Below are 27,876 nucleotides of genomic sequence, written 5' to 3' on the forward strand. Positions count from 1 at the left end.
GTTGCTGCGACAGTTGCCGAGTACGGGTGCTGGCAGGTGGGAGGCCTCGGCGGTCGCGGCGCGTTGTCGGGGGTCTCTGGGGACCAGTTTTCAAGACAGCCTTGGCCTGGACGTCTCGTCGCCCCACTGCGCAGCTCCGGTAAGGGGAGCTTGCTTTTGTGGGTCTTGCCTGCGCGTGGGCCTGGCCGGGGGGGTCACGCGCCCCCCGAGCCGAGGCCTCTGCGTTTGCTTTCTTGACAGCTGGGGGCTGGAAGGAAGGTAGAAGACGTTGGGAATATGGCGTTGAACTGGGAATTATCTTAGGAATCATCTTGGCTACCCGGGTGTACATCTGAATCACGGGGTAGTATGGGAATTTCAAGAAAAAAATTGGCTTTTTCTCGAATCAGGGCTTGACAGTCCGTACTTTTTATGGAAGCGCCATAGGAGAAGACAGTGGTTAGACCGATATGGGAAGCCCTGATCCGGAAAGCTGCCATTGTTTTACAGAGGCCCAGAGCAGGTGGAAGAAGGATTTGTATAAAAAAATTAATTAATTTATTTGTAATAAATTTATTTAATTTGTTTATTGGTTGCGTTGGGTTTTCGTTGCTGCACAGGGGCTTTCTCTAGCTGCTGCGAGTAGGGGCTACTCTTCGTTGTGGTGCGTGGGATCTTCATTGTAGTGGTTTCTCTTGTTGCGGAGCACCGGCTCCAGGCGAGTGGGCTTCAGTAGTTGCGGCTCACGGGCTCTAGAGAGCAGTCTCAATAGTTGTGGCGCAGGGGCTTTGTTGCTCCGTGGCATATGGGATCTTCCCAGAGCAGGGCCCGAACCCGTGTTCCCTGCGTTGGCAGGTGGACTTTCAACCACTGCACCACCTACGAAGTCCTTGTTTGTTTATTTATTTATTTGCTGCTTTGGGTCTTTGTTGGTGCTCGCAGACTTTCTCTAGTTGCAGTGAGCCGGGGTTGCTCTTTGTTGTGGTGCATGGGCTTCTCATTGCGGTGGCTTCTCTTGTTGCGGAGCACAGGCTCTAGGCGCACAGGCTTCAGTAGTTGTGCCTCGCAGGCTCTAGAGCGCGGGCTCAGTAGTTGTAGCACATAGGCTTAGTTTGTGCCGCAGCATGTGGGATCTTCCTGGACCAGGGCCCGAACCCATGTCCCCTACTTTTGCAGGTGGATTCTTAACCACTCTGCCACCTGAGAAGCCCTGGAAGAAGTATTTTAACAGCCTGCGTCTATAAGCTCTTTTGTCCCCGCATAAACAGTGGGTGCCTCTACCTCCGGGAATCCTACTGAGGGTGTAAGGTGTAAAGGACCTTAGAAATAATCTAATCAAAACTTTCCCGTTCTTTTTCATTCTACTTTTCCCCTCGATTTTGCTTTTCTTTTCTCAGTTATCTTTACTTTTTCCTCCCATTCTTTTTTTCTGCTGCCTAGCTACACTTTAGCTTTGCCAGTAGTATCCATGTATTTGTTTAGTCCTAGAGTGACTTAAGGTCCAAAAGTTATTGACGTCTGATCCAGTAGACCTGAAACGGATAGGTGTGGTTTCAGGGGCTCTGGAGAGCCTTTTGCTTTATGTCTCAGTGCAGAAAGAATTCATCTGGTAATTCCATTGTGGATCTGACTCAGGGACAGCATCATTCCCTACTCGGAAGACTGCATGGCCCTGTTGGGCTGTAGCTGCCACTTGGTCAGCATGGGCTCTGGCTGCCAGTATTATATGCTGTTTTTCCTCTGGGGTGCAGCAGTGGGATAATAAAATCTGCAAATCCCCCCATGTGAGATCATTTCTAATGTATCTTCATTAAGATATTCACAATTTCATGCTTCCTAAGAACTTTGTGATTTAGATTAGTATGGTAATTTAGCAGTTAATTTATATAGAATGTGTGTATACAAAACATATAGAATCTGAAACAGAGTTAGGGCCAGTGTCCAGAAGCTATCTATCAGTGGTGCACCCACCCCCTCGGTGGTGCTCTGTGCAGGGATCATGTGCAGTGCCGTGATTTTGCTCCTGGCACCTCAGAAGTGGCAGTTGGTTTGTGGCCTTTTTGTATCTTATTGGTCATAGTTGTCCTAGGTGCAAGTGCAGACACTCTGGTAAAGGGCCCCAGGTCTCAGTCTATCTCAATATCAAATCAATCTTCCTATGCTGGCGGGGCGGGGTGGGGGAGGCAATGAGACATATAAGGCAGTAATATTTCCAGGATACCATACTTTCCAGCTTTATTTGCATCCTACTTTTCTGGCTCCTTCTCAGGCTACTTAGTTTGTTCTTCATTTCTCAAGTTGAGATTCCTCAGAGCTCTCGGTTTTCTATCTATGTGTACTTTCTAGGTGATTGTATCCAGTCTCTTGGTTTTAATACCATATACATAATGATACCCCACAAATACATATTTTCAGCTTGGATTCCAGACCTATATCCAGCTGTCTATTTCACATTTCTACTCGGATGTCTAATGAGGCACTCAAAATTGATTTTCTGATCTCAGTGGTGGCACCTCTGTTCTTTCAGTTGCTCAGTCTGAAGACCTGGAGCTATCTTTGACTTTTCTCTCATTCCTAACAACAATCCAAACATTAGGAAATCCTATTCGTTCCTGATTCAGAACATCCAGAACCCAACCATCTCTCACCTTCTCTACTGTTACTGTCCTGATCCAAGCCACCGTTATCTCTCCTGATTACTGAAATAGCCACCTTATTGGTCCGATTGCCTCTGCCCTTGTTCACGTTCAGTTAATAAAGACAAGCCATAGTGGTCCAGGTGAAACATAAGATGGAGTATATCACTCTTCCTCTGCTCAAAACCCTGTAATAGCTTCCCGTTTCTCAGGAAAAGTTTACTTACTGTGACTACAGGAATTTTTTTCTTCGTGAATGATAGATGTATTCTTTATAACTGCAGTGTAACTTTGTTTATTTTCATCATAGGGCCTTGAGTGATTATTACAATGGAAGAAACCAATAATTTCAAGACACCAAGAAAATTATCTGAAAAACAGAAATCTGGTAAGATATAAAACCTTTCTTCATTGTTATTGCTATCAGAAATGTCTTTGTATTATTATAGTTTGATCCTTTAACCATTATCACACATGAACAATTTTAGCATAAGTCGTCTTTATAATGTCAATCTTAAGAAATAAGACTTCTTTTATAGGCCAGAGTTTGGTCATCTGTGAGCTAATTTTATTGACATTCTAACAGATTTATAGGTTCTCCCTGGTGAGGAATCAACTTAACTTGGACCATTAAGGGACTACTTTACCTTTCCCTCTCTCATACATGGAAAGGTATTTTCCAAGGCAATTCAATTTACAAAGGGTAATCTTTTCAATAAATAAAAACAATTGGCTATCCATATGCAAATCTACCCTTAGCTCACATCATATGCAAAAATGGCTAAAATTACAAAATTTCTAGAAGATAAAACATAGGAGAAAATGTTTTGTTCTTTTAGTATATAGATTTTTGTATATTGATCTTGTGTCCTGCAACCATACTAAACTCACTTATTCTATTACCTTTTTTGTAGATTGCGTAGAATATCCTAAGCAATTTTACCTAGTTGGTAATGTTGTAGATGAATAAAGACAGTTTTACTTTTTTTTCCCAGTCTGTATTACTTTCTGTTTTCATTCCTTATGGCACTGGCTCCAGTATGTTTTTGAGTAGAAGAGGTATGAGTAGACCTACTTGCCTTGATCCTAATGAAGTGTTATGTTAGATGTACGAGGGTAGGTTTTTCACAAGATGCCTTTAATCAGGTTGAGGAATTTTCCTTTCATTCCTGGTTATTGTCATGAATGGGTATTGAACTTTGTCAAGTGCTTTTCATGATCTGTTAAGACAAAGTTTTCTTTTTTAATCTGTTCATGTGGTAAATTATGTTAATTTTCTAATCTCAAACCAACCTTTCATTTCTGAGGTAAAGCCAGTTTGGTCATAATGTATTTTATATATTGCTTGATTCAATTTGCTAATATTTTCTATGTTCATGAGAGATATTGATTGTATGGAGTGTCTGTGTAGTTTTGGTATCAGGGTATTTTGTATTCATAAAGTAAGGTGGAAAGTGTTTACTTCCTTTTCTAGAGGAGTATGTGTAGAAATGTTAGTATTTCTTAACTGGTAGTATTTACCAATAAAACCATGTGGGCATGAAGTTTTCTTAGTTGAAAGATTTTAACTGTGACTTCACAGTTAATAGATGTAAGGCTATTCAGGTTATCTGTTTCTTCTTGTGTAAGCTTTGTTAGTATTTCTTCAAGGAGTTTGTCTGTTTTAAGTTGTCACAGTTATTGGCATAAAGTTGTTCGTGATATACTCTTATTACCCTTCCAATGTCAGTGGGATTTGTGGTGCTATCTCTTTTTTTCATTTCTGGTACTGGTATGTTATATTTTCCTTCTTTCTTGATCAGTCTGACTAGAGGTTTATCTATCTTGGTGAATGTTTCATGCACTTGAAAAGATATTTTTTGCTCTTGTTGGGTGCAGTGTTCCCTAAATGTCACTTAGGTCAAGCTGGTTGACTTGTTTATGTTGTTTTGTTCAAGTCTTCTTTATCCCTACTGATTTTTCTGCTTACTTATTCTATTGCTGAGAGAAGAGTGTCTCTAACTACAGTTGTGGATTTGTCTTTTTTCAATCTTATCAGTTGTTGCTTTATATATTTTGAAACTTGTTATTAGGTGCCATCCACATTTAGGATGGTTATTGTTGTACTATCTGTTCACAGTCCACTTTATGTGGTATTAACAGAGCCACCCAATTTTGTTTTGATCAGTGTTTTGATGGTATATGTTTTCCAACCTTTTACTTTTAACATATTTGTATCTTTATATTTAAAGTGAGTTTATTATAGACAGCATGTAGTTATGTGTTGTTTTGTTTTTATCCATTCTGACAACTTTTGTCATTAATTGGAATGTTTAGGCACTAGTCACATGTGGCGATTTAAATTTAGGTTCAAATGAATTAAAATTAAATTACAAACTTAGTTCCTTGGTTTTGCTAGCCACATTTCAAGTGCTCAGTAACCACATGTGACTAGTGGCTTCCCTCCTGGAGAACACAGATATAGAACATTTTCATCAAGACAGAAAGTTCTATTGGACAACACTGTTCAGACCATTTACATTTAATGTAACTCTGTATGGTTAGATTTAAACCTACTCTTCTTATTTTTTTTCCTAATCTTCTTCTCAGTGCCTCATTTTTGGTAGTTTTTGTTGCTTTGTCTTAAAATTTAGTTACTTTCTCTTCTGCTTCTCTAAGATGGTGTTCTTATTCATCGTATTTTTCATTCCTTGAGGTTCCACTTGGATCTTTTGTTACATCTTTTTCTTTCCTTGTTATGCTCACATTTTCCTTTACACTATTGAGCATATTTTGAAGATTATTTCTTAAGGTTCTTATCTGCTAATTCTGCATCACTGCCATTTTATGGTATGCTTCTATTGGTTTATTTTTCTTCTGGGATGTGCCATATTTTCTTGCTTCTTTCATGCCTGGTAATTTTTTATGGCTTCTGGACATTCTACATTGTTGAGGGCTGGATTTTTTTTATTCCTTTGAAGGGTGTGTGGTTTTGTTAAGGTCCACAGTTAAGTTACCTGAACATTAGCTTGTTTCTTTTGAGGCTTGCTTGTAAACTCTGTTCTAAACTTTTTCCAAGGCTAAAATGTAGCTGTACCACTAAGTGGACTCTTTAGAGAACTTTACTGAATACTCTGTGAGAGTTACTATGCTCTGACTGATGGTAATTGAACTATTCCTAGACCTATGTAACCTCTGGTAATTGTTTAACCCATTGCTTGCATTTGGTGCTTTCCTCAGCTTTGGGGGGCGGGGGGGGGGGGGGGTTCTGTCCATTGTGTGTGCAGGTAAGTATATGACCAAATGCTCAAAGGGAGACCTCTTTTCAGATCTCTGGAGGTTTTTCTCCCACTTTTTGGCTCCCTCTTTAGTTTTCTGTTCTACAAATTCTAGCTACTTAAATCTCCTTGACCTCTAATCTCTGTCTCCTCAATTTGACAAGCCCTCAGCTGTTTCTTTGCACTGCAGCCTGGAAACTGCCTTTAACCAGTAAGTTAGGGCAACAGTAGGACTCAACTCATTTGTTTCTCTTCTCTCAGAGTTTACAGTCCTGCTCTGCCAATTGTCAAGTATCTGAAAACTGTTATATCTTGTCAGACTTTCTAGTTGTTCAAGGCAAGATAGCAATTCCACGAGTAGTTAATTTTTCATGAGCAAAAGCTCCTGGAGAAGCTGAAGGTGTGTTTAGAAGGATATGTTCCCAGGAAGAGTGAGAGAGATTTGGATTTCAGACTGATGACAGTCAAGCACACTGAATTTGTCTCTCTGTTTCCCCTGCTGTGGCTCCAGAGAAATAAGACAGTCACTAGTGAGGTTGGTGCCATTCTGCGTAGTTACTTTCCATACTTTGAATTCTCTCAACTCAGAGATCTTGTCCCTGGTTTTGTTTTTGTTCTAAGGGCTCCTCAATTTCTCTTTTTTTCTGGACATGGAATCTAGATCTTCGATTTTAAACCTGGTTTGAACTCTTGACTCTAGAACCCTGGTTTCTTTAGCAAGTTGCTCTCTGGAGTCAATCCCACGATAAGGGTTGTCCATAAGTGCCTTGATGAGGGTGTGTAATTGAGAGGAGAGTAGCTGGTGTGAGACCGTCTGTCTTTTCTACTTTGAATCTTCTTTCAGGGTGATCTTGGTCTTGGCTTAACTGTAAGTACTCCTCAGGTTCTGATCTTTTCTGGAATCAGTTCCAGCTCTTTGATTCTGAAACCAAATCTGAATTCTAGACTCTTCAGTGTTATTAAAGGCAAGTCTTCATTTGGTAGCATAACCTGGGTAAGGTTTTTGGTTGAAAGCATTGGTGAGGATTTTCAATTGATCTTGTGTGAATTTGATGTAGCTGTGTCTACACTTTGTTGCCATGGTGTTGTTTGGGGAGTTGTCTTGGGCCATGTTGGAAGAGAGTCAAGAAGTCTAAGGATTCGACCAAGATACCTTCTTTATCTATTTTTTAACAACCCTTTTAAAATGTAAAAATCAATTCTTAGCTTGTGGGCCATACAAAATCAGGCCGTTTGCTGATCCCCGCTTCAGTATTACTGTAAGATAGCGCTCCAAAAGTAGACTTGGGCAAGGGTATTCATTTAAAATTAAAATAGATAGTATCAAATTGCTCTCCAAGACTTTGCCAATTAATACTCTTAATAATATATTGAGAATGTTAGGATATATTTGTAGAGGTCTTTTCAAATACTAATTTTATCTTTTATTTCTCTTTCTGACATTTAGCATTATGTTTAACTCCATGCGTAAACATTCCTGCCTCTCCGTTTATGCAGAAGCTTGGCTTTGGTACTGGGGTAAATGTCTATCTTATGAAAAGGTGAGTCTAAGATTTCAGATTAACGTTTTTACATGGAACCATAGTTACACTATACTTGGAGACAAAAGGAATATGAAAATTCAGATATTTTGTTTTGGGGTGTGTTCATAACTTTGCCAGAACTCTGCCTGGTTACTTTTCTCCTCGCTTCCTCGTGATGGATTATTAAAGAATAAGTAACTTACTTATAATGTTTCCTTGGCTTGTATAAGAAGGGAAAAGGACAGAGGAAAGGGGTTCCTGTATGACAATAACACAGGATTCTCAATAAGGAAACTTCAAAGAGGATACCAGTGTTGGCGGATATCAGTGACTGTTAATCCTTTCTAACTGGAGAGTTGCCTTCTCAAGATATTCTCTTCTAAAGAAGTAAATGTGATTTTAAAGTAGGAAAATTGTATTAAAAGAAAAATGAAATAGATTAGGGGCTAATAGCTATAAATATTACACATGACAACAAACACATTTTTTAAAAAGTTGTTTGTTTTATTCATTACTCTGTACCTAGTTTCATGTTTATTAAGTGGCAAACAAGCCACTATGTATTGCTTAATGTGCTCTTGGAATCAGCCTGACTAGTCCAACTCGGCACATAATTAACTTCTCTAAGTTTATATTGTTCCCAAATAGAAATGCTTTAATGAAAAGCTAATGAATTGAGAATCACATGACAGTTATGTAGAAGTGAGTATCCTTGAAGCATTTTTGCAGTTTAAATACCCCCTTTGTGTGTTTGTATGCTATTAGTTTTGTGAACTTTCATTTTTTAATGTCTGAAATTCTTGTCTAAGTTATTTTGAAAGAAAAAAATTCTCACAGGGTTCATGGCTAGCCTCATTTTTTCCCTTTAAAAAAAAATTTTTTTTTAAATGTGAAGGGTGTTGTTAACAAAGTTATACTGTGTATGACTTCATTAGAAAGCTTCACGTGGCTGATATTGAAAATAGCAGTTCCTGCCTGACCCTCCCAGTCCTCACTGTGGCCCTTTTAGCTTGGCATTTTCCTTTACCGGTAGCCTAGAGATTTCCTTTGCTTCTCTGGTGAATTGGATCCTCTGTTATTCTGTATCTCATGTCTTAGTATTTCTTGGTTTATATCTCATTTTGATTAAGGACACTGGGTAGTGCCCCATGAAAAGATGCACAGAAGATACATCTTTGGGAATTTGCATTTCTCTAAAGGTTTTCATTGTACTGTCATACTTGAATGGCCTTTTTTGTTTTCCTGGGTTAGAGTTCTCATTTGGAAGTAATTTCCCTCCATTTTCCTCACATTGTTCAATTGTTGCTGTTGAGAATTCTGAAGCCCTTCTGACTGTTGATTCTTATTATGTATCTGTTCTATGTAATCTGTTCCTCCCACTGTCCTGGAACCTTGTGTTATCTTTTGTTTGTCACCAGTGTTCTGAATTTCACAATGACATGCATGGGTGTGTGCCCTTGGAATCTGAAAATTTCTGTTCTTAAATTTTTGAGAAATTATTTTTAGAAGTTACTTTGTTGATCATTTTCACCCTTTGTTTGTCTTGGAACTCCTATTATTTGATGTTTGATTTACTGGACTGATCTCTGATCTACCTTTATTTTATTTATTTTTTGGGGTCTGTTTTTCTGTTTTCTCTTTTTGTTCTATTTTCTGGGAGATTTCCCCAGAAATCTTCATCTTCTGATACTTCTATTGAGTTTTCCATTTTTGTCTATCTTGTTTTTAACTAATTATCTGAAAGTTTTCCATTTTAAGATAGCATCCTATGTCTTGTGGGGGTACTAGACATGTTCTATATCTTGATCTGGATGTTGATAACAGGTATGTAAACATGTGAAAACTCACTGAGTATTTAGGGTGCATTTGGTCATGAATTACTCTGTTCCTGTATGCTTCACAGGTTCTCAACTGTGTCAGTCAGCCTCAGGCTAAAGACCCTCTGCTTTTCCCCCTTTCAAAGCCAATCTTCAGTCTTCAGAAACTGGGTCATGGAGGATGGGCAAGTGCCTGGTGATACAGAATCGAGAAGAACATCTAGGAATCCACCTGCTTTTAAAACAATTTTCAAAGAGTTATTGGGCCTGTTAAATCAGTTACTTTCATCTGCTTTTCAAGCTTCCAAAACTTTGTTGCTGTTGTCTTCTGTTCATTATTTCCGTCTTCATCAGCTGGTGTATGTCTTAAAATATTCATTTGTTTTTATTTTAGTGGTGCCTGAGAGGGATCAAAATTGTATGTTTATGTTCAGGTTATCATTTTAATTCAGAAGTCTATATTTTTTACCATTAAATTTGCATTACTAGATTAAATCCAACATAGTTGTGATGTATTATTTTTTAGTAAACTGATGGATTCATTTTGCTATTTGTTTAGAATTTTTACATCTATGATATAAGTGAAATTGGCTTGTGATTTTCCTTTTTCTGTTGTCCCTGTTTGTTTTTTTTTATTGAGGTTATTTTAGACTCATAGTCCCTTTTTTATTCTATTCCCTGGAACAGTTCGTATGGGATTGAATAATGTGTTCCTTTAAAGTTTAGTAAACTCATCTATAAAATTATCTAGGTTTTGTATTTCCTGTGGGAAGGTTTTAAGCTCTTGATTACATTGCTTCTTTAATCAGTTTTCTTAGATTAATTTGTGCATTTTGTCTTTTAAATTTTTTGGCTTAAAAGTTTTAGTATTTATTCACATATATTTTTTAAATTTCTGATGAATATGTCCCCATTTTTGTTTGCAATATTATTTATGTCTCATTTTCTTTTTTACCTTGTGTGGTCTCAACAGAAGTTTGCCTGTTGTATTGGTATTTTCAGTGAACCAGCTTTTAGCTTGGCAAAGTTTTATTCAGGTTTCATAAATACATTCTTGTCATTATGTAGATTAAATATGTTGTGGAAAAGGTGAAGGTGGACTTGCTTACTGAATTCTAAATAATTGAGAGCTATGGGGTACTCCTTGAAACTTGAAAAATATATTTTTCATATTAGAATGACATGGAAGAGGTTATCCCCATGTCATTGTTATCGAAAATGCTATTGTTATCTAAAACTGGAGGTTTAAGAATAGTTTAGATAAACTTATACATAATAGATGTATATGAATTAAGAAGTCTAGTGATCCTTTGGATATATGTTTTTTGATTTTTAAAAAAGGTCCTACAATCATAGAGATGTGCTCATGAGGTAGTACAGAGCTAAATGGATTTTTGGTTCAATCTATTGTTTTATGTTCTTATGGTTGAACTTTTAATCTTTAACTTTTGAGGCTCTTTGACTAGGTTTTGTGCACATATACTGCATACGTGTCCTTTGCTATACACATAAATGCCTACCTAATCAGGTGAACAGATCTTTCCCTGACTTTGTTTTACCTGTTTATTTAGGCCTCAAAACATTTATACCTTAAATATTCTTAAAGTGGCTGAATCTTCCTAGAAAATAGAAATTTACATTTTTTTCTTATTCGTATGTTTATTATTATCTCCCTAAACACATGTATATGATGAGAGGTATATAAGATGGATTAGTTTGTTAGAGGCACAATATTTGTTGGTGGAGAACAGTCTGTTATTCTTTGCATGATTACATATGACCCTAATGTACAAGGGTGAGTCAAAAATTATCCGCACTCCAGTTATATTAAAACTTCTGTTGGCCGCACTGTCTCATCAGCACTTTCCGTTCAAGGCTGCTGTCTCCCCAGTCACTGCTGTGCAGGTGTGAACGTGTTACATCAGTTCATTTGTAAGTGCGGTGTGAGCAAAAATGGATGCCCCACTTGTGATCTGCATGAAAGAAGAGCAGCGTACAGTGATTCATTTTTTGTGGTCTGAGGGTGTACTTGGTGCAGTTACTTATCGAAGATTTTGTGCACAGTATGGAAAAAGTGTTTTGAATAGAGAAGTTCAAGGAAGGTCACGTAAGTGTTAGCCATCAAGAAGGAGCCAGACGCCCATCCATGTCCACAACATTGAGCATATACATGAAATGATGCTGTCAAATAGACGAGTGACAGTGGATTATGTGGCAAATCATTGGCAAATCAGCCAATCAACAGTGCTTATTACAGTGAGATGCTTATTGAAGAGCTGAAGTCTAAAGTTCAGATTAAACACAGAGGACTGCTATCCAAGAGTGTTGTGATCTTGCATAACAATGCACACCTGCACACTTCTGCCCACAGTGTTGACACTCTGCAAAAACTTCGTTTCGAGATGTTAAAGAATCCTCCCTATAGTCCTGATCTTGCTCCATCAGACTTTCACCTGTTTGGTCCCCTGAAAGCAGCCCTACGAGGACGAAGATTCACTTCTGATGAAGAAGTGAAGACAGCGGTGCTTTTGTGGCTGGCAGCTCAGCCTAAAACATTTTTTAATGAGGGAATACGAAAGCTTGTTGACAGATGGACAAAGTGTATTGAAAAGCAAGGAGATTATGTCAAAAAATGATGTATTTGTCTTTTCTAAAAGTTAACTAAAATAAATTCTACAGCCAGAGTGCGGATAATTTTGGACTCATCCTCGTATTTTGTGCATCACTTCTTTAGATTGTTTCTTAGACATTAATGTTTATTGCTTTAATTTTCTATAACTCATATCTGATACATATAGTTAAATGCTTTTTAAGTAGTTGGTAGTTTGACATGCTTGAATGAAAAAATTAGAAAATCATATAATAATTTTGAAGTTTAAGATTTATAACATTTCATCTTTTTCCTTCTAGTTTTCTCTTTTTAAGCCTTCCCTTTCAGTGGTAGATATCAGACTTCTCTAGTAATCAATAGATTTATCAGCTGTATGTACCCAGTTAAAAAGGATGTATAACAGAAGTGTTGATAATCTAAAATATATTAAGTATTTAAAACAACAACAAATTACTATCAAGTCCTTCTCAAAACTTGGAAGTTCTTATTAGTCATTTGAAATGTATTATGGTTATTAATCTTTCTGTACATTTTTGATTAATTATTTTTTAAGATCTCCAAGAGGTTTGTCTTATTCTCCTTGGGCTGTGAAAAAGATTAATCCTAGATGTAATGATGATTATCAGAGTATGTATCAAAAGAGACTAACTGATGAAGCTAAGATTTTGAAAAGCCTTAATCATCCAAACATTATAGGTAAGTTTAGATTTATTTGATAACAGTATATGGTATAGTATTCTGTTTATCCAGAAACATTTTTTATAATATCTTAACTGGTTTCACTAATAAAAATGAAGAGCCTAGTGATGGAGTTTGGCAAGAATCAAATTAATGTGAACATTCTAAAATAAAAATCAGTGGAAATTCCCTGGTGGTCCAGTGGTTAGGACTCTGCGCTTCCTCTGCAGGGGTCATGGGTTTGATCCCTGGTCAGGGAATGCAAGCCAGCCGGCTTGGTCAAAAAAAAAAATTTTAGTATATATTTTTAGATGCTTAAGTATATATTTAAAACTTCATGGGAATAGATATAGTCATTGTGGTGCTGGTACTATGGAGAATTCAGGAATGTAAAATGATCTTCATTTACATAATTTCCTTATTTTCATTTTTAATGTAAGTAGGGCTGGTGAAACCATTACATTTAGGAAGGCATAGAGTATTAAAAATATTTCAATTTGTGATACTACTGGCATTTTAAATTAGATCTACTGAATAAGTTTTGTAAATAATAGCTGTTTCATTTTGTATTCGACAGTGTTAACCCAGATCCATTTTCTGTCATGTTACTGTAAGAAACTTAAATACTGTTGTTCTTCCCTATTTCAGTAAGAAAATGTCATGTTTTCTTTAAGGTTACCGTGCTTTCACTAAAGCTAGTGATGGTAGTCTGTGTCTTGCTATGGAATATGGAGGTGAAAAGTCTCTGAATGACTTAATAGAAGAACGAAATAGAGATAGCCGAGATCCTTTTCCAGCAGCCATAATTTTAAAAGTTGCTTTGAACATGGCAAGAGGGTTAAAGGTAACTATGCTATTTTATTTTATTTTTATTTTATTTATTTATTTTTAAATCATGTGTTTATTTCTTCTAAGAGTTAGTAAACAGACAGTTAAATGTGTTGTTATAGATTATATACTGAAATACATGATCACAGATGTGTGATGAATCAGGTTTTCTTGCACACAATTCAGGTTGGTACATATGCTATATTTTTCACTCTGCAAGTAAGTAGAAAATTAGAGATGAATTCTCTTAAGAAACTATAATTTAAAGTGACTCCCCAAATATTAATACCACTTCTAAGCTGAGAACCCTGTTTTTTTATCCTGATTACTTTGCATCATAAGATTTTTTTTTTTTCCTTTTTCTTTTTTTGACTTTTGAACCATCTCTTCCACTGGTGAAAGTGTTCCACGTTCTTCTGTAATGTCCTCATGCTCAATTGCTAATCACATTTCAATTTCTCTGATAAAGAATTATTGAGAAAAAAATGATGTGTGTGTGTGTACAGAGTTTTAACCACTGACCAGAAGCTACCAGGCTTGAGCATCCAACAGTGCAAGGTGATAGAGAACAAATAAGAAATAAATCTAGAAAGTTCAGTAGTTACCAATAAACTTGGTGGATTGTAGACATGGTAAAGAAATTAATTCAAACCGTTAGTATTCAAAATGACTTTTGTGGAACCTGAAAAAATGAAATACTTTCCTTCCTTCCTCCCTCCCTCCCTCCCTTCCTTCCTTCCTTTCACAATGAGGTGTTTAGTTTCTGCTGTACAGCAAAGTGACTCAGTTATATAATACATATATATTCTTTTTTGTTATGGTTTATCACAGGATATTGAATATAGTTCCCTGTGCTCTACAGTAGGACCTTGTTGTTTATCCATTGTATATCTAATAGTTTGCATCTGCTAATCCCAAACTCCCAATCCTTCCCTCCCCTATTCAACCTCCCCCTGGCAACTACAAGTTTGTTTTCTATATTTGGGAGTCTGTGTCTGCTTTGTAAATAAGTTCATTTGTATAATATTTTAGATTCTACATATAAGTAATATCATATGGTATTTGTCTTCCTCTGTTTGACTTACTTCAGTTAATATAATAAATTCTGGGTCCATCCATGTTGCTACAAATGGCATTATTCCATTCTTTTTAACGGCTGAGTAGTATTCCATTGTGTGTATATATATGTACACCACATCTTCTTTATCCATTCATCTGTCCATGAACAGATACTAATATATGTAATTACAAAGTGGCATTTTTCTCCCAAAAGAGGGAGTTGCCTTAAGTTAAAGTCTTTATAAAATCTCTCATATTGAAGAGTGCACTATTTGCTTATTTTGATCACCAAAGTATTGTTAGAGGCCTTCATACCTTCACCTAGCCTTAAATAACCCAAGTCAGGAAGTTTTGCTTGTAGAGATTGCATGTTAGATTTAGTTAACTGGACTAATAAATTTAAAACAAATTTAGTCATTATTCCTAGGGGTGTACTGTAACCCTCTGTTGCTGTAAACAAGCCTTTGAAAGACTGCTTTGTGGGATATTAAGTTTTGGACATCGTGAGTATACATCTATAGGTCAAGTGAAAAAAGCACTCTCGATGTTATGCAAATAAATTATTGTGCCTTTGGATAGACATGCTGTAAGAAATAAATAAGAAATAAAAAGAATTCTGTATCCTAAATAACTTAAGTAGTTATGGCTCCAGAAAATTGTTGGGTGACTCAAAAAACAGATTATGTAATGATACTGATGTCAGAGTTGCATGTTAAGAGTTCAAATAAAGTTGTTCATGAAATGTGAAACTGGAAAAGCAATATATCTAAATATATATTTTAATATGTGTATAGAAAAACCGATTTTAAATAGTAGGATAAGCTAAATTAATAATTTGAATTATTTAATAAGTAATTATTTCAAATGTGTATGCATAATGGAATTAATAAATTATAAATATATTTGAGCATATTCAATTTATGGTCAGCAACATTTAAATTAAGCACAGTAAGTGTTCTAGGTTAAATACCAAGAATTGTTTCTGCATCATTTTGAGGCCCAGCTTACAGAGTAGATGCCCAAATGCTAATGAATGAAAAAATAATTTTGCAGGACATTTTTGATTATGGATGAATATCATCACGTGTCAATTCTAAGAAAGGGTTAATGTGTAAAACAATATACAGTCTTAGATTATATTACTGCTTCCCCTTCTGCTTGTGACTTATGTGTAGCATTATCTCAGTAATTTGAGGAAACTCTATGTCATTGTGAAGATTACAAAATTATTTCTAAAAATTACTAGCCTCAAGTAAAATTGTAGTATATTTTGAAGTCTGCAGCAGCATCTTTGATGTAAAAGTATGTGAGGTGGGTTTGAAAATTAAAAGTTAGCTATCTATAAATAGACATCAGTTTCCAAAGAATCTTTCAGATTTCTGATCAGTATGGCAGACCAGAATAGTGTGGGATTGTCCCTTCTCTAGCTTCAAATAAGTTTAAATGATGGACAGATAAAAGCCTGTAGGTTAGGAAGGGCATTCAAGTTGTAATTTTTGTTTGAAAGTTATATTTTTTTTTATAAGTTTGTATTTTTTCTCAGATGTGTTAAATGTTCCACTATTTTAGTATCTGCACCGAGATAAGAAACTGCTTCATGGAGATATAAAGTCTTCAAATGTTGTTATTAAAGGTGATTTTGAAACAATTAAAATCTGTGATGTAGGAGTCTCTCTACCACTGGATGAAAATATGACCGGTAGGTAGAATTCTAATTTTTAAAATTGTTTTTATACAGTCTTTAAATTTCTAATTTTTACATATTTAAAAAGTAATAAGTTCACATGCTTCAAAAATCAAAAGCTATTAATAAAAAGTGTACAATAAAAAATACCCTTTCCTTTCTGTTTCTCTTCTACTCAGCCTCCAGCCCCCTCTCTTGCCATACACATAATACAAATTATTGGTTTCTCATTAGTATATATTTTAATTGAAGAAACATGGGGAACTATTTCTAACCTGGATTGAGATTTTTAAGTGGTAAAAGATCTGGGAATAGAAAATAAAATTTTCATAAGGTTTTATAAAGGAATTCATTTAGCATCAGCATAGTGATAAGATTTGGGAAACTGCTACAAGAAACTGGAGTGGGAGTAGGAAAGAAGGGTGCTAATTAAGGCCAGTCTTCTGCTTGTTGCCCCTTGGCCCACCCCACCTCATTCTTCTCTCTGTATTGTGAATACTAACCATTCTTTTCTCAGGGAATTTCGGATACAGTCTTGCTTTTTTTTTTTTTAGTATATTCTTTTTCTAAAATATTCTTTTCCATATGGTTTATTGAATATAGTGCTCTGTGCTATACAGTAGGATCTTGTTGTTTATCCAATCTATATATAAAAGCTTACATCTGCTAACCCCAACCTCCATCCATCCCACAACCCCCTCTTCCTTGGCAACCACCAGTCTGTTCTCTATGTCTGTGATTCTGTTTCTGTTTCATAGATAGGTTCATTTGTCTCATTTCAGATTCCACATGTAAGTGATATCATATGGTATTTGTCTTTCTCTTTCTGACTTACTTCACTTAGTATGATCATCTCTAGTTGCATCCATGTTGCTGCAAATGGCATTATTTCATTCTTTTTTATGGCTGAGTAGTATTCCATTGTATATATGTACCACATATTCTTTATCCATTTATCTGTCAGTGAACATTTAAGTTGCTTCCATGTTTTGGCTGTTGCAAATAGCACTGCTGTGACATTGGGGTGCATATATCTTTTTGAATTATAATTTTGTCTGGATATATGTCCAGGAGTGGGTTTGCTGGATCATATGGTAATTCTATTTTTAGTTTTCTGAGGAACCATATACTGTTTTCCATAGTGGCTGCACCAACTTACATTCCCACCAACGGTGTAGGAGGGTTCCCTTTTCTCCACATTTCTCCATTTTCTCCACCCTCTCCAGCATTTGTTATTTGTAGACTTTTTAATTGTGACCATTCTGACCAGTGTGAGGTGCTACCTCATTGTAGTATTGATTTGCATTTCCCTAATAATTACTAATGTTGAACATCTTTTCATGTACCTTTTGGCCATTTGTATTTCTTTGGAGAAATGTCTATTTAGGTCTTCTGCCCATTTTTCTATTGGGTTGTTTGTTTTATTGTTGTTGAGTTGTATGAGCTGTTTGTATATTTTGGAAATTAATCCCTTATCATTTGCATCGTTTGCAAATATTTTCTCCCATTCTGTAGGTTGTCTTTTTGTTTTGTGGTTTCCCTTGCTGTACAAAAGTTTGTAAGTTTGATTAAGTCTCATTTGTTTATTTTTGCTTTTATTTCTGTTACCTTGGGAGACTGACCTAAGAAAACATTGGTATGATTTATGTCAGAGAATGTTTTGCCTGTGATCTCTTCTAGGAGTTTTATGGTGTCTTGTCTTATATTTAAGTCTTTAAGCCATTTTGAGTTTATTTTTATATATAGTGTGAGGAAGTGCTCTAACTTCATTGATTTACATGTGGCTGTCCAGCTTTCCCAATACCACTTGCTGAAGAGACTGTAGGGAATTTAAGATATGTTCTTGATGAGAAACAGAGACAAACAAGCAAAGAAGCCTAAAGGAGAAAGCCTCTGCTTTCAACATATTATTTAATAAATAACATTTAAATTTGCCTCTTTATATAAGGTAGAGGGAAGGCGAATGATACTGTTTGGAACTTATGTACATCTTAATTTCTAGTTAAAGTCTACAAGTTGAAGGAAAAAGCCAAGATAAATAGATTGACTTTATAATGATGTCTGTAATCATTACTAAAAATAGAACTGGCATGAACCCTTAGGCTAAATTACTGGTACAAGGTTGAAACTTTAGCAAGTAAAAGGAGAAATTGTCAAAAAGAATAAAAATGAGATTTTTTTAGCATAATTTTCTCAATCCTTAATAGATCTAATAGACAAAACTAAGATGTAGAAGATCTGAGTAAATAATAATTTCAATCTATGCATTAGAATATTTATTAAAATGATCATATACTAGTTAGGTTACAAAAGAAAACCTCAGATTACAAAAAGTAGAAATAGACTAAAGGTTAACATTCATTATCCTCAGTGCTATAAATATAGAAATTAGTAGTACAGTTGGAAACAAAAATCCTCAACTTTTTCAGGAATTTAAAATACTTGTAAATAGTTCTTGGCTGAAAGAAGAAGTGAAATTCCAGTTACACACTATTTAGAAAATAATGAGAATGTAAGAACAAATCAAAACCTATTTTATATGATCAAAAGTACTCAAAGGAAAACATTTTCATTATTTAACCTGTATGAAATTGAGTATTCAACTGAAATCATAAAAAGAAGCCCTAAAAAAAGCAGAAAGCACAAATGAATGAATTAGAAAATCTATAAATTCTACAATATCCCAATATGATCAGTGTTATTTTAGAACATGTCAAAGAGAATGTAAAGTTTATCCTTGAGGATACATGTTCAGACTCAGCCAGGAAAATTCAGTCAGAGTGTTGAGTACGAATTTTCCTGACCAGATGTTAAGTATTATAAAGCTATAGTAGTTAAAGCAGTGATACTCATACCAAACTAGGCAGAAAATTTTAACATGAGTTAAGAGATAGTTCCCAAATATATAGTATTTGTTATATGATAAAAGTGACATTTTTGTTTTAGTGAGAAAGAGATAGTTGAGTCAGTAAATGATGGTGTCTGGTCATTTTAGAAAAAGTTTTCTGTCTTCACATTCTAACACCCATAGATTGAAAATTTTAAAAAGAAAAGTAGCAGAAAAAATTGTTGGAAAAAATTTCCTTAATGTTGGGCTTAAGAGGGACATCAGAGGTAGAAACCATTAAAAAAAAAAGTCATGACTACTGAAAATTCTTTGAAAAATTTCTATATGTTAGTATGAGCAACAGTATAGATTAATATACTCTCATACACTACGTAGAAGTCGCAATTAGTGTCTCATTCAGGTTAAGACAAGTTTTGCTACAGTAACATGGACCCTCAGAAACCTCAGTGGCTTAAACCAAGGCTTATTATTGAAGCTACATGTCCCTCAGGGCTGTGTTCCATGTCATTCTCACCTTAGGACCTAAGCTGCTAGGACATCCACTATATGGAATACTGCCATCATTGTGTGGAAGGTAAAAAAGCTCTTAGAACTGCACTGTCACTACAGTAGCCACTAGCTACGTATGGCTGTTTAAATTAATTAATATTTTAAAATGTTTTAAATTAATTTTCTCAGCCACCTTAGCCACATTTCAAGTACTCAGTAGTTACGTGTGGTTAGTGGCTACCATACTGGACAATGCAGATACAGAACATTTTTATCATCATAGAAAGTTCTGTTGGACAGTGCCACCCTAGAGAGTCTTGCACTAACAATTAAATGCTCCAGCTTAGAAATGACACGTCACTTCTTTCACAAGTCACTGACCTGAACTAGTTAAATGGCTTCACCCAACCATGACAGGCCAGAAAGTGTGGTCCTTCTGTGTGTGTAGAAGGTAGAGAACTACTTGATGTATAGCACTAGTAACTACCACAATGGTGTAACCTTTTCAGAGGGCAGTTGGAAATACATATTTTTTTCTAAAAAACAAAACCCTTAAAAATATTTATGCCCTTTGATCCTGTAATTTCATTCCGAAGAACACATTCCAAAGAAATAATTGGTCAGTGCACGTATTTTTTATAACTTGGTGTATTAATTTCTGCAAAAGTCAAAAGCTAGAACTAGGCTTATAGAAGAAACCTAGAGTTGGAACAGAGGAATCACAACCCACACAACCATGAAAACAATACCCAAAATAGTAACTATCCCAGTAAAAATACTAATACCTTAGATCTTCACTGGCGCCCAGTATCATTCAGTTCTGTGTAGCCATGAACCCTGGGTTTGTGCTTCCTTGAAGATAAATATGAGGGTGTTTATTTTCCAATAGATACTTTTCATTAAAATTAATTTGATCTAGCTTTCTCAATATAAAAGTATGATATCACTTATATGTGGAATCTAAAAAATAAACTAGTGAGTGTCACAAAAAAGAAACAGACTCACAGAAACAGGGATCAAACTAGCGGTTACCATTGGGGAGAAGGAAGGGGGGAGGGGCAAGATAAGGGTAGGGAATTAAGAGGTACAAAGTACTATGTATAAAATAACCTACAAGGATATATTGTACAACACAGAAAATATAGCCAATATTTTATAACTATAAATGGCATATAACCTTTAAATATTTTGAATCACTATGTTGTGTACCTGAAATTTATATAATATTGTACATCAACTATACCTCAATAAAAAATTATAATAATAACAAAAAAAGTATAAGCATAGGGGAAATGTCTTGGCAGCTCTTTTACCTGCACTCTCAGCTTTACCAGTTTAGTGTTGTAGTCAGCATAGCAGTTCTTAAAGCAGTGCTCTAAGGGAAGGTGTTTCTGCAGGCTAAGGCTTTTTCTTTGTGAGGAAGTTTACTCCTAATTACTTAAAAGATAACATTAATGTACTGGGGGGAAAAAATCACATAATTAATCTTTTTTACTAGTTTTGAATGAGCTAATTTGTGTTAGAAAAATAAACATTGTAGCAGAACAGATTATGCAAGAACGTAAGAGAATGTCCGTCAAGAATACCATATATCCATTAAATAGGTTTACACTTGTCGGCATGGAAATATATCTAAATATGTTAAGTGAGATGAACAGATGATAAAATAGCACCTAAAATATGGATTTACATATACATTAAGAGAAGTTTAAAAATTACTAAATTTTTTTACTTTTTGTGTTTTAATAGGTAATATAGTCACACATTTCACAACTATAATATATGCAGAATTTTTGTAAAAAGTCCAAATCTTAACAGTGGAAATTTCTAGGTTGATCTATTTAGCAAATAATTTTAATACTAAGTATAGTCAGTATTGTGTTAGGAACTATGAATATAGAGGAAAAAAGGATAGACACAGTCCTTATCCTTTTAGGACTCATAATCTAGATGGAAAGCAGTTGTTGAATAACTAATACTAAAGTATAATGACTGTTATGATGTAAGGAATTGTGTAAACATGACAGTGCCACTTAGCCTAGATGTTGAGAGAGGCCTCCCTAAATAATTAATGTTTAAGCTGAGAGCTCAAGGATGAGTAGAACCTCCAGTTTCATCAGTTTTCAATTTGACATAGTGTACATGAGAACTGAAAAGAGGTAAACTCTTTGAAAGCAGTAAAGGGCAATAAAATATACAATTTGTTTCTGTGTTGACAAGAAGGAACGATCAAACCATTAACTTATGATCTCGTCAAACTTTTGTCAGAACAATTTATCTTCACAGAGAAGCAAACTTAATTAGTAACATGTGGGGGAACCACTTCTATCACATTTAAAGTCTAAGCACAGACTTGGAGAAATGTAAGTGGACATATAGGAAGTACACTTGTGGTTGGCTAGAGTCTCCAATTGGAACTAATATGTTAGACTCAGACTTCTAGAAAGCTATTCTTTAGCATGGCGGATCCCTGTAGCAATTTGACCTATTTAGAATGGGATATGAATCCTTCCTTATTGCCATGGAGTCACTACCCGTGTGGACCATGTCTGTAGACGCTTTACCTTGTTATGCATTCCATTAAGGGCCTCCTAGATGTGAGGTGGTACAGGGAAATACCTTCAAGCAACTTATACTGAGTATGACTGCCTTCCAAATTTTACTCTCCTAAAGCCAAGTTAAGTAAAAAAGCTGTCACAGAGACATCTTTCATTCTTGCCACCCAGTGCTAGGTACTGTCCTAGTCTGGTATCATTATTCTCACTTCATCTTCAGATAGAGCCAGCTTACTTATTAGGCAGACTTCCTCAAAATGTTGAATGAATGAATGAGTGTTGACTGGAACCTTCAATTTCCTGACTTCTGTATCCTCATTTTTTTCCTTCTTGGTTCTCCCTTTTTATTCTCTAAATGTTAGTTTCCTTCTTTCTCACCTTTCCTTGTAAATTTCATGAGCCCCTCAAAGCAGAATTTTCATTCAGTTCTAAAGAGAAGCTTCATTGAACAGGCTTCCTGTGTTTTTTTTAAATTCTTTCTTATTGTCTGAAAGTGAATTATGTTAATTCAGTTTGTTTTCACTCTAACTTTATTTGTGAGGAAATGGAGACTATAGTAATCAAATACTGAAAAATTCCATTTTTAGTATAATATACTATGAGGTGAATGTTCTAGTTGTAAGAGTTTGAGTTTATCCTAGTCATAGCAGAAGTAAAGATTTTTAAATATGAAAAGGAAAATGTATAAAATTATACAGTTTTGGAAGAAATAGAGTATCTTTGTTGACTACTATGGAATTAAATTAGAAATCAGTAACAATAAGATATCTAGGAAAACCCCAGGTATTTGGAAATTCAAATAACCTATGTGTCAAAGAAAATGACAAGGGGAATTAGAAAATATTTTGAATTGAATAAAAAAAAATATTACATATCAAAATGTGTGAGATTAAAGCAGAGCTTAGAGGGAAATTTGTAGCTGTGTATGTGATTATAGCAGAAAAAAGAAAGGATCTGAATGAATAACTTATGTTCCATCTTAATCTTCGAAAAAGAAGAGCAGGTCTAAAGTAAGTCAAAGGAAAGAAATAATAAATATATGAGCAGAAATCAATGAAATAGAAAATAAACACTAGAAAATATTAATAAACCCAAAAGCTGGTTCTCTGAAAGATAATAAAATTGACAAACCTTAGCTGGTTGATCAAGAAAAAACACAATATCCTCCAATATCAGGAATGAAAGGTTATCACTACAGATACTGTACACATTTAAAGATTAATAGACAATTACAGACAGCTCTATGCCAACAAATTTGACAACTTAGATGAAAAGAACATTTTCCTTGAGAAATATGATTTACCAAAATTGATATAGGAAGTAATAGGAAGTAGCCCTGTAGCTGTTAAACATTCCCCCAGAGAAAGGCCAACACCCATGTTTTCACTGTCGATTTCTTTTTTTTTTAATTAATTAATTTATTTTATTGGCTGTGTTGGGTCTTTTTTTTGCTGTGCACGGGCTTTCTTTTTAGTTGCGGTAAGTGGGGGCTACTCTTCGTTGTGGTGCGCGGGCTCTTTGTTGCCGTGGCTTCTCTTGTTGCAGAGCACAGGTTCTAGGCGCGTGGGCTTCAGTAGTTGCAGCACGTGGGCTCAATAGTTGTGGCTCACAGGCTCTGAAGCACAGGCTCAATAGTTGTGGCACACGGGCTTAGTTGCTCCGTGGCATGTGGGATCTTCCTGGAGCAGGGATGGAAGCCATGTCCCCTGCATTGGCAGGCGGATTCTCAACCACTGCGCCACCTAGGAAGCCCTCACTGTTGATTTCTATCAAACATTCAAGGAAGAAAGGACACTGATTTTACACAAATTTTTCAGAAATTACAGGAAAGTACAAGAACTGTAAGACTCGTACTTGTTCTGTATGTACAAGATGCTGCCTGTAGGTTTTTCTGTTAGATACCCTTTCTGAGGCTAAGTTCCCTTCTATTTTATTGCCCTTTACTGCTTTCAAAGAGTTTAAGCAGACATTACCTCTTTTCAGTTCTCATGTACATTATGTCAAACTGAAAACTGATGAAACTGGAGGTTCTACTCATCCTTCAACTCTCAGCTTAAACATTAATTATTTAGGGAGACCTTTCTCAACATCTAGGTTGAGTTATGTCTAGTTAGCAAGTTTTTATCATGAGCAGAAGTTGGATTTTAAATGCTTTTTGTGCTTCAGTTGAGATGTTTTCAAATCTCAGAACAGTTTTCAAATCTGTTAATATGGTGGATAGCATTGACTTCTGAATATTAAAATAACTTTTCTTTCCTGGGATAAATCCTTATTGGTCAGATATACTATCCTTTTACATACTGTTAGATTCAATTTTGCCAATATTTTGTCAAGGATTTTTGTACCTGTGTTTGTAAGGGATACTGGTTGGTGATTTCCTTTTTTCATGATGTATTTGTTAGGTTTTGATATTAGAGTTATGCTGGCCTCAGAACAAATAGGGTAGTCTTCCCTACTCCTCTATTTCTTTTTTTTTTTTTTTTAATTTATTTATTTATTTAGCCTGTGCTGGGTCTTAGTTGTGGCACGTGGGATCTTCGTTGCTGTGAGGGATCTTTAGTTGTGGCATGTGAACTCTTAGTTGCGGCATGCATGTGGGATCTAGTTCTCTGACCAGGGATCATACCTGGGTCCCTGCAATCCCACCAGGGAAGTGAACCATCCCTTTGTCCAGCATATCCCGCCCACTAGTCACTCCATAGCCATCAGATGACTGTCAGCAGTATGGCAGTGCTTGAGTTCAAGTAACCCTTATTTTACTTAATAATGGCCCAAAGTGGCGAGAGTAGTGATGCTGGCAATACAGATGTGCCCAAGAGAAGCCATAAAGTGCTTCCTTTAAGTGAAAAGGTGAAAGTTCTCAACTTAATAAGAAAAGAAAAAAAAAATCCTATGCTGGGGTTGCTGAGATCTATAGTAAGAATAAACCTTCTATCTGTGAAATTGTGAAGAAGGAAAAAGAAATTCATGCTGGTTTTGCTCTTACACCTTAAACTGCAAAAGTTATGGCCATAGTGTGTGATAAGTGCATAGTTAAAAAGAAAAAGGCATCAAATTTGTACAAAAAAGATAATTTTGAGAGAGAGGGAGAGAGAGACCACATTCACATAACTTCTGACAGTTTATTGTTATAATTGTTCTATTTCATTATGTTATTGTTAATCTCTCACAGTGCCTGATTTATCAATTAAACTTTATCATAGGTGTTTATGTATAGGAAAAAAAATAGTAAATATGTGGTTCAGCACTATCTGTAGTTTCATGTATCCACTGGGGATCTTGGAATGTATCCGTCAGGTATAAGGGGGACTGCTATAGCAAAAAGTGTAAAATATTCAAGGATAAATTTAACAAAAGTCTAAGATGTCTTTAGTGAACATCATAAAACTTCACTGAGAGAATTAAACGTTAAGTAAATGGAGAGAGGGATCATGATGGTAGATTGACAGACAAAATACTGTTAATATGTTAATTCTTCCCAAATTCATGTAGAGATTCAATCCAATCCCAATCAGAATTCTAGCAAGACTTTTCATTGAGATTGACAAGTTGACTCTAACATTTAAATGGAAATGTGAGCGGACCTCTGTCATTCCTGGGCAGAGCCACTATGTGATTCCACCCTTTCCCTTTTTCCTGATTTAGCAATCATAAAAGCAAAGAAGTGGTACTTCTCTCAGGTGAAAGACAGCATAATTTGAAAAATGAAGAAACTAAGGCAGAGAGATTAAGTGATCTGCTCAAGGTCACACAGCTTGTACATGTCTTTGAACCTGGGCGAGGCAGTCTGGCTCCAGAGTCTGTACTAGAGACATCCACAATCTATGTTTGTACCCCTTTCTAAGAGAACTGCTGTTTCTGTACACCTTTGCCAACTGACTAGCTTTTTGAATATTTAGCAATCTGATAGGAAAAAACCTCTTTTTACGAGGTTGAGTGTATTTTCATGTTTACTGGCTATATTTATTAACCTTTAAACTACCTATTAAATAACCTGCCCATTTTTCTTTGGGTTGTTTGTTTTGCCTTTCTTAGTGGTTTCTGGTACTTGCCCTTATGACCATTTTGTTTGTATTTCACTTGTTCCAGTGACTGACCCTGAGGCCTATTATATTGGCACTGAGCCTTGGAAACCTAAGGAAGCTCTGGAGGAGAATGGTATTATTACTGACAAGGCAGACATATTTGCCTTTGGCCTCACTCTGTGGGAAATGATGACTTTGTCTATTCCACACATTAATCTTCCCGATGACGATGATGATGAAGGTATAACTGCATGTTTTTAACATAAATCCCAATCTCTTCAGTTTGAACTAAAGAATAGCTTATAAAATTATATTTTCTCTAATAAGTTAAAATTTAAAAGAGCAATTAGTTTGATTTAGTGGCATGAGATGTAGGCTATATTAATACTGAGTATTAATTTGGTACAATACCAGTTTAATCTCATACAAATGAGATATAGATTAATTGAGAATAGGGAAATAACTTGAGAAAATCCGGAGAAGCAAAAAGTTACCTTCTCCTTGCCTGAGAAGATGATTGGAAAACTAGCATAGTAAGGGGTTTGGGGTTGATAACCTTTAAATCCCTGACAGGGACTTCCCTGGCGGTCCAGTGGTTAAGACTCCACACTTCCACCACAGGGGGCACAGGTTCGATCCTTGGTCAGGGGACTAAGATCCCGTATGCTACGTGTGCGGCCAAAAAAAAAAAAAATCCCTGAAAATAGCTAATCTATACCATGGCAGGACAATTGAAGAGACTGCCTGTGTAAAATGAAAAGCATATTGGATGGTGAATTCTTATTTCAGGAGAGTGAGTTTGAGCAGTCATAAGCCTTACCATGATTTAAAGTGATTTTGTTTCCATATCCAACTCCTTCATGAGCAGATAAAACTTTTGATGAAAGCGACTTTGATGAGGAAGCATACTATGCAGCTTTGGGAACTAGGCCACCTGTTAATATGGAAGAACTGGATGAAACGTACCAGAAGGTAATTGAGCTCTTCTCTGTATGCACTAATGAAGATCCTAAAGATCGTCCTTCTGCTGTGCACATAGTTGACGCTTTGGAAATGGATGTCCTGTGATCACCTCATACTCATGACTACCAGAGCTTCAAGTATGGCTTGTGTATATAGCTGTTCTGTTTACCATAATACATTTGTATAGTTATTATGATCCATAATTATTAGACTTTTCAGAAGTGGCCTAATTTTAGGACTATAGATAGCACCTTATTAACATTTGAACAACTGTTTCTATTATAAAGGTATTTCATGTATGTTTATGCTGATAAGCATTTGAGATTGTAGAGGGTTTTCTATAAAGTTTAAGTAACTAGCTAGTCAAGTGTTTGGACTTGTTTATACAGATTTAAAATAAAGTGCTGTAAACTTTTAACATTAATTTGGATTGAGTGACTATCACTTTTTAATGATCTTTCTTATTCTCTATTTTAATGGGTCTATTGAAATTAGCACTTTGTGTATTACAGAATAAGTCTACATTTGCTTATCTTTTTTTTTTTTTTTTTTTGCTTATCTTTTAAAACATTAAACCTTTTGCTGGCCTTTCTTGGCTGATGTGCTAATTAAATATGGTCACAGAGATCAGAGACCTGGGATGTGGCTCAAAAGAGTAGCTCCTTGGATGTTTCCAAACATTTTTGGTTAAGGCTTGTCTTGCTCTCTTGGCTCTATCCAGATCTTTGGGTTTTGTTTTAATTTATTAAATGTATTTTCTGTACTGATATCTTTTAAAATGTTTAAATTTACTAATCTATATCTTAAGTATATCAGAGTATTGGTGTAAAAGTAATAAAACTCTAATAATAGAACAATATAGAATAAAGGACACTTTAGTTACCAGAAGGTGTATTATCTTATTTTGTACTCCATTGATTTGAC

The 27,876-nt window shown here is 35.6% G+C and overlaps 1 protein-coding gene across 2 annotated transcripts; it reads left to right on the forward strand.

Annotated features, from left to right (window-relative positions):
• PBK (PDZ binding kinase) lies at positions 1–27,876 on the forward strand. 2 transcript variants are annotated; one of them, XM_057722483.1, is made up of 8 exons: positions 1–139; positions 2,926–3,003; positions 7,320–7,413; positions 12,377–12,519; positions 13,176–13,345; positions 15,958–16,087; positions 26,054–26,230; positions 26,858–27,876. In XM_057722483.1, the coding sequence occupies exons 2-8, from the start codon at positions 2,946–2,948 to the stop codon at positions 27,055–27,057; spliced, it is 972 nt and encodes a 323-aa protein (XP_057578466.1). In that variant the 5' UTR covers positions 1–139; positions 2,926–2,945; the 3' UTR covers positions 27,058–27,876. The 2 variants fall into 2 exon arrangements, with proteins under 2 accessions (XP_057578466.1, XP_057578467.1); XM_057722484.1 differs by lacking the exon at positions 1–139 and adding an exon at positions 444–502.

This window comes from Hippopotamus amphibius, chromosome 2, assembly GCF_030028045.1.
Source record: "Hippopotamus amphibius kiboko isolate mHipAmp2 chromosome 2, mHipAmp2.hap2, whole genome shotgun sequence".
In the NCBI taxonomy this organism is placed as follows: domain Eukaryota; kingdom Metazoa; phylum Chordata; class Mammalia; order Artiodactyla; family Hippopotamidae; genus Hippopotamus; species Hippopotamus amphibius.

Coding starts and splice junctions, on each gene's coding strand:
- PBK (XM_057722483.1), top strand. CDS start 2,946: ATGGAAGAAACCAATAATTTCAAGACACCAAGAAAATTATCTGAAAAA. Junction 16,088..26,053: donor ACTGGATGAAAATATGACCG/GTAGGTAGAATT, acceptor CACTTGTTCCAG/TGACTGACCCTGAGGCCTAT. Junction 26,231..26,857: donor CGATGACGATGATGATGAAG/GTATAACTGCAT, acceptor CTTCATGAGCAG/ATAAAACTTTTGATGAAAGC.